The sequence below is a fragment of the Penaeus vannamei genome, chromosome 21, assembly GCF_042767895.1.
Source record: "Penaeus vannamei isolate JL-2024 chromosome 21, ASM4276789v1, whole genome shotgun sequence".
In the NCBI taxonomy this organism is placed as follows: Eukaryota; Metazoa; Arthropoda; class Malacostraca; order Decapoda; family Penaeidae; genus Penaeus; species Penaeus vannamei.
This window is the reverse complement of record NC_091569.1, coordinates 26,992,403-27,004,902: the sequence shown is the minus strand read 5'-3', so window position 1 is coordinate 27,004,902 and position 12,500 is coordinate 26,992,403. Positions and strand designations below refer to the sequence as shown.

The window sequence follows — 12,500 nt, the reverse complement described above, 5'->3', positions numbered from 1 at the left end:
AATGTTTTGAAAGAGCCTACCTTTTTATTTGTTCATGATTCTCTGTATGTTGATAATAACTTAGAATTGGTGAATCTTGAGTATTTTTCATTTTTAGAAAGGAATGAAATATAGCAAAGTTTTTTTCCTTTTCTTTTAACATTTTTGTCTGTTATATATAAAGATAATCACTTCATAGGTTATGAGCTTTTCCAGCAAATTACTGAAATGAGTAAAAGAAAAAAAAGAAAGAAATAAAATAAAACAAAGGATCCTTCAATTATTTAAATTCATGAATGTTAATATAAGACAAAGCAAGCAAATACAGCTTTATCAGATTATTCAAATTTGGACTATTTTCATTTTCTATTCTTTTTTTTTATACAATTAGATCTTAGTTCAAGCCTAGTACCTACATTATTATATCGAAAAATAATAATAATGATAAAAGAAATTAATGTGACGAAATGATTTTTTTTTTTTTTTTTTTTACAAAAGAAAAAACCTGTACCCAGTTTGCATTGCATGGGATAACATGTCCCACCAAATTTTACCTCTAAAAAAGGGGAGAAAATATCGCAAAATAATTGCATTCCTGTCATCCTATGTTGCCAGCTGTATGAGAACTACAAGCTTTGGTATTTAATAAAGTCAGTAGGTCCAGTGCTTACACATTAGTTCAAAGTAAGATTGTTGTTTATATACATATATTTTTTAATTATGAGTTCCAGTTATTTGAGAACTGGGAGACATTGTCCCAGTAGTGTGTTGCTCTTTGATAGAATTTCCCACCTGTATCAAATAGTGGGTTATTTTGTCTTGCAAATATGTGCTCACTGTTAGTTATAATATATGTACTAATTGAATCCTGGTTGAAATTAGGAGAATAATTATAATACCATGGTGTGCAATGTCTGACTAAGGATGCTGTTCCATGGGTTGCTACAAGTGAGACAAGTAGAGCACAGATTAGTAAAAAGGGAAGAGTTAGGGGGGTTGGGCAATTGAGTTATTGCAGTGTATCTGTGACCGGGGAAGAAATAGGGAAATTGTTCAAGGAAAACAGAGGTGGCTGTTGGAGAAGGAGAAGAATCTGGGGTACGAGAAAAGGAGACTGGGGAAGATGGTAAAATATCAGGAAGAGTGTCAAGTAGGGGAGGGGTCTGGAGAAGGACACTGTTGTGACAGAAGGGATTTGTGTGAACATTCAGGTGGGAGTGATAGAGAGGATGGGATTATGTTGGGAGAGTGTAGGAGGAAGGGGGGTGGGGAGAACGAGGAGGAGGAGGATGGATATTGGCAAATACTTGAAATGTAGGTGGAGTAGGAACAGAACAGATTGAAGGGTGGATGAGGGAGCAAACTGTTCCCTTGGATCATCTTTAGGAAGTTTTAGATATCTTCAAGAGTTTCTGGAGGGGAGTTCGTTGCAAAGACGTGAGAAACAAATGTCTTGTGCAGAGGAGAAGAGGGGATAGATATCTGAGGAACAGAGGAAAAGGAAGGTGTAGGAGAGGATGTGGTAGAAGGTGGAGTAGAGTATTTAGGTTGCCTGGCGCGACAAGTAAAGTGAAGAAGAGGAGTAGGTATCAGGGAAGTGGTAGAAATTGGAGTATCTGGATTTAGACTGGTAAATGAATTTGACTGGGGGATAGGGGGAGTATAGGTAGGATGGTTTGAGGTAGAGGGAAGAAATACTGGGGGAGATGCTGAAACATCTTGAGATTGACTGTTTTGGAATAAGTAGAAAGAGAAAAACCTTGTCTCCATGCTTTCTGTCTGGCCTCAAGTAAAGTGAAGCCTAGCTGGAATCTGAGAACTGCTACCACACATTCAATCTTATAGGCAGAGCAGCTCCTATGAAATGCAGTATAGGAACCACCACAATTGACACATGTACATGACTGAGCTGGGCAATTTGGACAGTCATGATCGGGTTGGGCACATAGAGTGGGCTGTGGAGTGACAGTTTTGGCTAGGTGGTTAAAATGCCATTTCTGACATTGACAAGGAAGGGGTTGATATGGTCGGACATGGTGGGACAATCCAACAATAGAAACTTCATAGGGGAGGTCATGTCTACAGAAGTCAATCTTGGCAATACTGTCGTGAGACCTACTCTGACCTCTGGGAGGAATAGTGTAGTACAGTCCTAACACTTTATCATAATCAGGAAGACAGGTAAGTAGGTCGTTTTCACAGTCTGGCCAGTTCTTGCTGTAGAGAGGACAGGCAGTCAGGAAGACAGAAACCGTCCAGTACAGGTATTAAAAGAAGGGAGATGTTTGGCAGGAAGGGGTTTGCCTTGTGGTCAGTTAGGGTAGATAGTGCATGAGCTTAGGCTTCAGATGTAACTGTGATAAGGCGTGAACAATTGGAGCGATTGTGAAAGGTAACCTTGCCTACATGTTTTTGGAGGCACTGTTGAAAGAGAAGGGTATTCTCAGAATTGGGGGCTCTGGGGGGAATTGCAAAGAATTGATCCCACTTGGCTGGGCCAGAGAGAGTACTAAAAAAGTTTGCATAGATTGAGGCAGTAGAAGGATGAAGCAGAGAGGAAGATGGGGTGGTGTGGAGTAGAATAGTTCTGTGGGTGGGAGGACAACATGGATGAAGAGTAGTTATAGGTGAAGAGGGGGTAGACATTGAAGAGGATTGTGCAGCAGATGAAGAGGAGAATGTTGAGAGAGAGGAAGGGGTTCTTTCTAGAGGTTGAGTAATAACCTGGGTGGGTGTTGCGGAATGGATAGAGTTATCAGTAAGTGTCGAGGAGTGGGTATTAGTATCAGTGGTTGGGGCTGTGGTCAAAGGAGGGGCAGGGGTCAGAAAACCATCAAAATCAAATTCAGATATGCTAGTTGATGAATGTCAAGCCTTAATGCCCCTATTAAGGATAAAGAATCTTCATTATTGGCCATGGTGAGCCTGAATAAAATGGGAAAAAGAAATAGTCTACCCATCAAGGTTCCCATCAAGACCCAGGGGAAAAGCCTGGCTTTATAATATAAATGGACTATGAGAATATGAGCCCATGGCTCCTGGAGGCCATTGATGATTGACACAAACCCAGTAAAGTCCTAAAAAAAGACTTCAGCACAGCTCTCACAACTTAGGAATGGGATTGAAGGGGATGAAGAAGATACAGAAGAGGAAAGGAGAGAAGAAAAGACCATGCAAAGTTAGTTGAGGCATGGGCTGAGGCCTAAGGTAGGGATGTTTGTTTGATGTTTAATGTTTGAAAATAAATGTGCTAAACATCAAAGGTCATGTAGCACTATGGTAAAGTATTGTATTGGAAAGGGCAAAGAAGAGTTAAAGATTACAATAAAATGTGTTAGATGTCAAAGATTTAGGAGCATTATAGGATAGTATGGTAGTGAAAAGGGGAATAGGGGAGCAAGTGAACTAGAACAGAAATTAGTAAAAAGGGGAGGTTAAGGCAATTGAGTGAATTATAGTGTATCTGTCACTAGGGAAGGTATAGGAGAGACCGACTTAAACTGTCATAGAGTGAACACGGAACTTTACATCTGAGTGAAGTGATTGTTTAAGTGACACTAAATGGACAGAAACTTAAACCCAGACCCAGGAGAAAAGCCTGGCTTTATAATAGAAATGGACTATGATAATCAAATGAACAGAAGACCAAGAGAAGAAAGAGATAATGAAGAAAACCCAGACCCTAAACTCACACGAAGACACGAAGCCGTCAGAACTTAGAACCTCAACCACCTGCGACAGACAGCACTACAAACAGGCAAGGTGAAAGTACAAAGCATGTAGTACTAATTAATTTAACCGATGGATCTGAAAAAGCAATAATCCCACGAAACTGACAGATGCCCTAAACAAATCAGTATTTAAAAATTATATAATAGGAGACTCTGTGAGAGCTCTAGGCACTGGAAGAGCCATAAGATTTAAAGTGAATAGTCTTACTAAATTACCTTCATTATATCAAATAACAAAACTTGGAGAGTGGAATATCCTTTGCAAACAACCGACTTTTAACAAAAACATAGGCTGTTCCTACACCATTATTTATCCAGTAGAAACAGAACTAGAGTAAAAAGAAATAATAGACAAAATAAGACCACTGCTAGGACATGATAAGGAAATAAGTGGAAGTGATCAGAATAAACAAATTAAGCAATTACAAATAGAGCACAAAAAAATGGTTACTAACAAAATCTCTAAGGATAACCTTTAAAGGCCCCTTACCCAAAAGAGTTGCCATTGGTCACACATCATAAATAGTGCAACAGTATACCTTCCCTATACCTAAATGCTTTCATTGTCTGAGACATAGTCATGGAATAATGACATGGAAAAAAAAAAAAAATGTAGCAGGTGCAGTGATTTCACTCATGACTATAAACACTGCACAAATAACCCATATTGCTTCTGTGAAGAAAACCACTCACCATACACGAATGACTGTAAAAAATATAAAAAAGTGCAACAAATAAATAAACAAAATACAATGCCTAATAACCTTGATATTAAGACAGTTTCAGGAATTGAAACTCCTTCTTAAAAGCAATAACAACGTCTCAAACGAAAATCAGGCTTCTCCCACAACCTCAAATCCCAACATTAGAACATCCATAAATGAAGAAAATGTAAAGAAACCCACATACAATCCAACAGAAAATGCATCATTTCAAACATATACACAGACCCTAAACCTAGCTCAAACTCTAACAGCTGAGCAGAGAACACCAACTAAAATAAAAACCCAAAACATATAGAAAGAAATAACTTCCACATCCAAAGAAGGAACTCAAAAAAGTGAAAATGAATCAAGTCAGACTAATCCAAGCAAAGATAATTCAAAACAAATAGATATAGAAATTTCCCCAATATTTTGGAGCCTACCAACTGCAATAAGGGACATCGAAACAAAGAAAGAAGCACAAACTAAAAACAAAATTCTCTTGGATAGAACTAATAAAGATTACAGTAACCATAATAATAAATATAAATAATATGGATACAGAGAAAGTAATCATAGAAGTAATAATAGATGCAATAAAAGAATTTTCCCCAATATTTAAAAAGTTCATTTCACTTCTAAATAAATAAATAAATTTTATGGAATGCAAAATCAGTCATAAACAAAAACATAGAAGTAATGCATATTATAGACAAAGAACAACCAGACGTATTAGCAATATGTGAAACATGGCTAAAAAACAAAGATAACTTCAATTAGCAAAACTATAAAACTATAAGATATGACAGGCCAGGACAAATAGGAGGAAGTTTGGCTTTTTGCATAAAAGATAACCTACTATATTAAACCAGTGTAATAACCTAAGCCAGAAAGAAGTAGAATATTATACAGAACAGACAGATGATCCTAAATCAATAAGCAAATAAAACAGGCAAAAGCTTATTCAAGTTTTCAAAAATGTATTAATACACCTTATTATAAAACCAGGAAAAAATGCATCAGAAGCAAAATCATATAGATTTATCAGCCAAATTACTTGCCTATGGAAAATATTTGAAAACATAATCACCAGAAGAATAAACTGGTGGTTAGAAACTAATAACAGACTAGACATAGATATAACAAGCTTCAGATCAAACTACAACATAGAAGATGCACTCAAAACAATAGAATTATATGTAACTAATGCCATGAAAGAAAAAAAAATGCACTTGTGGCATGCATAGATCTGGAAAAGGCCTTTGACATGGTAAACCATGAAGCACTCTTAATAAAAATGGCAAATCTAGGTCTAAAAGCAAACATGATAAATTGGATATACAGCTTTTTAAATGAAAGAACTTACCAAATAAATATTGGTAATCAAAAATCCATAATCGAGTAGAGTCCCTACAAGGTTCCCCTTTAAGCCCAACATTATTCAATATAATGGTAAATAACCTAAAATTGCCAGAAGAAATAACAAAGACAATACATGCAGATGATACAACTATCACCACAAATAAAAATCTAAATGAAGCCAAAAACAATTTGGAAAGAGGACTGAAAGACATCATAGAATGGGCAGACACCTGGGCTTTAAAAATAAATCTAATAAAAAGCAAAACATTATGCTTCACAAAAAAAGGAGTCCAGCTACCAAAAATAAGTATAGACAACATAGAACTAGAATTCACTGACAGCCAAGATATATTAGGGCTAAGATTCGAAAAATCCAAAATTAAATTGGTCTAAACACATAGAAAACATAAAAATAAAATCTATCAATAGAATAAATATAATGAAAAAGATAGCATCATATAACAAGGGAGCAAAAAGGGAAACTCTGTTGAAGTTTTATAACATTTATGTAAAACCCAAAAAAGAATATGGCCTATCCATTTATGGAACAGCAAATAAATCAGAATTTTAAAAATTAGAAACAATTCAAAATACCACAATGAGAATATCCACAGGATGTTTCAAATCCTCTCCAATAATAACACTACATGCCCTCACAAACAAACCCACAATAACAGAGAGAACAAATGAACTTGCCTGTATTCAATTAGTAAAAATACTAGGAAAACCAGACAACTTACCAGTAAATAAAGAATATAAAAAGTATCCAAGATTACAAACCAAACAAAGATAAAAGCTCCTCCTCATAAAGTCATTAAAACTTGTAAAAAACTATAAATCAAGATTAACACCAAGAAAACTCTGAATATAATCCCAATACTACAGTGGCATAACATTTCCCATAATATATTTACAAATTTCATTGACAACTTCTTAAAAGACCTCTCCAATGAAATTATTAGAAAGTAATTCAAAATACTAATAAACACTAAATATAAAAACTACAATAAAATATTCACAGATGGATCCAAAATAAATGAACCTCAGTCAACATCAGCTGCAATTTATATCAAACAAAAGAATATCACAACAATTTGGAAACTAATGAGGAATACTCAAATTCTAGAAGTAGAATTATATGCCATAAAACAAGGCAAAAATAAGTATAGACAACATAGAACTAGAATTCACTGACAGCTAAGATATATTCGGGCTAAGATTTGAAAAATCCAAAATTAAATTGGTCTAAACACATAGAAAACATAAAAATAAAATCTAACAATAGAATACATATAATGAAAAAGATAGCATCATATAACAAGGGAGCAAAAAGGGAAACTCTGTTGAAGTTTTATAACATTTATGTAAAACCCAAAATAGAATATGGCCTATCCATTTATGGAACAGCAAATAAATCAGAATTTTAAAAATTAGAAACAATTCACTAAAACTACAATAAAATATTCACAGATGGATCCAAAATAAATGAACCTCAGTCAACATCAGCTGCAATTTATATCAAACAAAAGAATATCACAACAATATGGAAACTAACGAGGAATACTCAAATTCTAGAAGTAGAATTATATGCCATAAAACAAGGCCTGAAATATATAGAAATGAATAAACTAACAAACTCTGTGATCTTCACAGATTCACTTTCATCTGTAATGATTTTACAAAACCACAAACCCAGCAATTATAAACAAATCACATATGAAATACAAAAACAAATTTACACATTAACAATTCAAAATCACAATGTCACAATTCATTGGATTCCAGCTCACAAAAGCATATTAGGAAATGAAATGGTAGATCTTGCGGCGAAGAAAGCTCATGATTCCACAACCATAAGGCAAGACACCACCAACATGATAGATATAAAAGCAAAAATCAAAATACTTTGGGAAGAACAATTAACCAAAACCCTCATAAAAAACTATCACCTTAAAGATACCATTCCACAACCATGGTGCAGATAAAAAAACAGAAAACTAGATGTTTGTCCAACAAGGATACTGATGAATCATACAAGACTCAGAAAGCATCTACGCAGACTAAAACTTGATACATACCTAATCTGCAGATGGTGCCAACACCCAGAAGAAATGATAAAACACCTAACACTACAATGCCCATATTTCCATTCTGACAGAACTAAACTAATAGAGGCACTAAAAAAATCAAAATTACTAATCCTAATATCCCTACTCATTACAGGAGATAATCATCCATTGTTGAAAAGTATTACATTTTAAGACAAATCTTCTTACAAAAAAAAAGAATAGTGAATATCATATAAAACAGAAAACATAATAATTAACAAAAGAAAACCTACAATCAAAAGATAGAAGACTCCAGGAATCAAGATCCAGGGAATATAGACATAATAAGTGTAAAACCCTATAAAAGAAGAAAGAAGAAGAAGGTATAGGAAAAATGTTCAAGGAAGAATAGAGATAGCTGTTGAAGAGTAAGAGAAGAATCCGGGGAGAGGGGAAGGTGTTAGATATCAAAGGTTAGAGGGAGTTATAGGAAAGTATGGTAATGAAAAGGGAAAGGAGGGAAGTAAATGAAGTAGAGCAGTGATTAATAAATGTGAAAGGTTAAGGAGGTAGAGCGATTAAATGAATTGCACTGTATCTATGACTGGGGAACGAATAGAGATAATAGGTGATAACGGTAGATATGGCTGTTTTAGTAATAGGGAATTAGGTATCTGAGGGTTGAGATAAAGGATCAGGAGTAGGTGAAGAAGTAGTGTCTGGGGGTTTGATAGGGACAGCAGGGTCTGGGGAAGGGTATCGTGATAAAAGAGATTCACGTGTGTATCCAGGAGGGAGTGAAAGGGATAGTGGGGAAGGCTGGAGTTTGGGGGGGGGGGTTGATTTGGATGGTAAGGGTGGTTTGAGTGGTTTAGAATAGTGTTGTCCAAACTGGGGTCAGCAACATAGATCATAGGGGTATGTGAACAAACAAGGAACATACTCGCCTCACATCAAGCATTTTGTTATTAAATCATATTTTTATTTGTGTATTAAATTTGAATTTATTGATCAACACTCCTGCAATGCAGTCTTTTCATAATTAGTATATTATTTGCTTTATCCTAATTCAAACAGTTTGCTTAGCCATGGTTGGGGGGGGTACCTAACAGTACAATAGGCGAAAATGTTTGGACAACACTGGTTTAGAGGATGAGGTATGTGGAAAAGAATTGGGTTTTGGAGGGATTCTTGGTTTGGGTGGTTGAGAGGATGAGGTGTTTTGGGAAGGGGTTGGGAGAATATAAGGGGGCAGAGCACCTGAGTGAATTGCAGTGTATCTGTGACTGGGGCAGGAGTAGGGACATTGATCAAGGAAAACAAAGATGACTGTTGAAGAAGTAAGAGGAGAAGAATCCACGGGTTGAGAAAGGGAGACTAGAGAAGGTGGTGAAGCACCAGGAAAAATGTCTAAAGAGGAGGGGTCTGGAGAAGGGCACTGTTGTGATAGAGAGGATTCATGTGAGTATTCAAGTGGAAGTGGTAGAGAGTGTGGGGTAGAGAGGGTTTAGGAGGAAAGGGGATGGAGGGAACTTGGATAGGAGGATGAATATCTGCAAATACTTTAAATTTAGCAGGAGTAGGAACAGAGGGATTAGGGGGTGGATGAGGGAGCGTAGTGTTCCCTTACGTCATCTTCAGGAAGTTTTGGATGCCTTCACGGGTTTCTGGAAGGGAATTAGGTACAGAGGACTGAGAAACAAAGGTTCTCTTATAAGAAGGAGAAGAGGAGATAGATATCTGAGGGACAGGTGAAGAAGGTGTAGGAGAGAATGTAGAAGGAGAGTATGGAGTGAAATGTTTAGGTTATCTGGTATAGCAACTAAAGTGAGGAGGAGGGGTAGGTATCTACGTATCATGCAGAGCGACGCCTATTTTAAATCTGAGGACTTCTACCTCACATTCAAACTTATAGGCAGGGCAGCTCCTGTAAAACACATTATGGGAGTCTCCACAATTGGCACATGTACGTGACTGAGCAGGGCAATATGAACAGTCATGACCAGTTTGGCACATAGAGGGCAACGGGCTGTGGAGCGACAATGTTTGACTGGGTGGCCAAAACACCAATATTTCTGACATTGATGAGGAAGGGGTCGATATCGTCAGACATGATAAGACAATCCACAGTTATAAACCTCATGGGGGAGGTCTTGTTTATGGAAGCTAATCTTGGCAATATTAATTTGCGTTGGCCTCTGGCAAGAAGAGTGTAACACTGTACTGCTACAACATTATATTCACCAAGGCATGAAAGTAGGTCATTTTCACTGTCTGACCAGTCTTTCTTATACATGGGACAAGCATTTGGGGGAATAGAAACAGTTCCAGTGCAAGTATTAAGAGTTGGGCGAGGTTTGGCAGGAATGGGTTTACCAGTAAGGTCAGTTAGGGTAGATAGTGCAAAAGCTTGGGATTCAGATGTACCCTTGATAAGGCTTGAACGATTGGAGTGACTGCAAAAGGTTACCTTGCCTACATGTTTCTGGAGGCACTGCTGAAAGAGAAGGGTATTCTCAGAATAGGGGGTTGTGGGGGGAATCACAAAGAATCGATCCCACTTTGCTCAGCCAAAGAGAGAGAATGTTGGGAGAGAGGAAGAGGTGCTTTCTGGGTGGGTGTTTTAGAATGGATAGAGTTATCAATAAGTGTCTAGGAGGGGGCATTAGCATCAGTGGTCAGAGCCGTGGTCAAAGGAGGGGCAGGGATAAAAAAACCATCTAAATCAAATTCAGATGGGCTATTTGATGTAGGGGCAAGCCTTAATGCCTCTAATAAGGGTAAAGAATCTTCATTACTGGCCACAGTGAGCCTGAATAAACTGGGGAAAAGAAGCGGTCTACCCCTCAGGGTCCCCGTTAGGGGTAAGGGCTAGATAATTAACCAAGGGAATACCATGCCCATGGCTCCAGGAGGCCGTTTGTGAGTGACACAAAGCCAGCCTTTTATCCTTTCAGCACAGCTCTCACACCTTAGGAACGGGATAGAAGAGGGGAATAAAAAGATAAGGAAGAGGAAAGAAGAGAAGAAAGGATCAAGTAAAATTAGTTGAGGCAAAGGCTGAGGCCCAAGGTAGGGATAATCCTCTACATTGGGTCTCAGTCTCCGTCTCCTAAGCCCTCCCACGACGACAAGAAGCTAGGTTTGGGAAGGCCAAGGTAGAGATGATCTCATATCTTGGACCTCAGTCCGTCTCTTAAACTCCTTCATGACAGTAACGAGCAAGGTATTAGGAGAGTTTTTGTTGAAAAAAATGCATATTTCCCATATCTTACATAAGTCATGACTTAGATCTTTTGTATCTATGGAATTCATTAACATAATTTTGAAAACAAACAGAAATTGTATGTTTATAATTAATATATCACCAAAATAAGTTTCCTGAATGGACTTATCCCTTCCAAGGAGTAAGAGAGAACAAAATCTTTATTATTACAGTAATCATGGATATAAAATAATGCACAATAAAAATAAAAATGTTTTATTAGCACTTACATTCAAAATTAAATAAATGAAGTTATCCTTTATCAAGACCTCAGAATTTTTCGTCTTTGCCACAGTGTGCCCATTTTAATTTGGAATGAGACAAGGATGTGGTGTTGAAATAGAATGTGGCTATTGTTCCCTTAAGATTTTAAAAATACTATGCTAGAGAGTAGTTTGTGTATATCTTACTGTCTTGTGACATTTTCTTGTTTTGAGCATCAAATGTTTGTCAAAGTAACAAATACAAAATCCTTTTTTAATCTTTTTTTTTAGCCTTTTTACTACATGTATAAAAAATATCATTCACTTATGAAAACCCATATTCAGAAACAGTATAATCAATATTGGTCAAAATAAGAGAGAAAAAAAGGAATAATCATGGAATATTATGCAGTATCAATCTTTTATTCTTTTTTCTTGTGTCCAGCACCAAGAACCTTGCGTCTCTGTGCAAACATGTGCATGTATAATGATGGGAACACTGAAAAGAAGAAGAAAAAATATTAGAACATTTTTGAACAGTTAATTTAGCAGTTTACCTAAACAAACTTAAAAGGAAAAAAGAAAGGAAACAAATAAAAGGCAGTATCAATATTCATATTTCTAACTTTGGTTAACTTACAAGATCTGTCAGAAATATAATGAGCCAGTTTGAATATCTCAAATACCAGTCACAATTTTTTTTGTTAAAATTGATAGTCAATCAATGGCATGATTCAGCTACACTACACTATTACTGGAAAATCCTAATTATTGTATTCACAATAATATCAGTAGTAGATCAAAGAACCTTATCAAGTTTCCCCCCAGAGCTGGACAAATATGACCAAGGCTTGAAAAAGGAAGTCCTAACTGAAGACAAGCCATGGGGCCCTGAAACAAAAGTTCAGAGCCCTCAAGAGAAGTTACCTCAGTCCTTTTGAGGAAAGCAAGCCTGGCAAATCTGAAGCACCAAAAAGGTCACACTCAAATTTTTATTTTTATTTTTTATTTTATCTTTTCAAATATTCTTCGTTGTCTGTCTGTGTGTTTCTGCTCATTTTTAGGTTTTGCAAACCATAGCTCCACTCAGCAAACTCCCCTGCAGCCAAATCATTTGCCTTTTCAAAAAGTTAATATTACTGCTGAAAGTTTGTCACTGCCATGGAAGATTAAATTGAAGTGAATGTCCAAAAAAGAGACTTCAAAAT

At 36.5% G+C, this 12,500-nt stretch overlaps 1 protein-coding gene across 1 annotated transcript; it reads right to left on the bottom strand.

Annotated features, from left to right (window-relative positions):
* Positions 1-11,289: 11,289 nt before the first annotated feature.
* Hacd1 (3-hydroxyacyl-CoA dehydratase 1) lies at positions 11,290-11,794 on the bottom strand (the record flags this gene model as incomplete). The annotated part of the gene is given in 1 exon segment (XM_070136053.1): positions 11,290-11,794. A coding segment is annotated over 1 exon segment (80 nt), but the record flags the coding sequence as incomplete, so codon positions are not given.
* Positions 11,795-12,500: the final 706 nt, after the last annotated feature.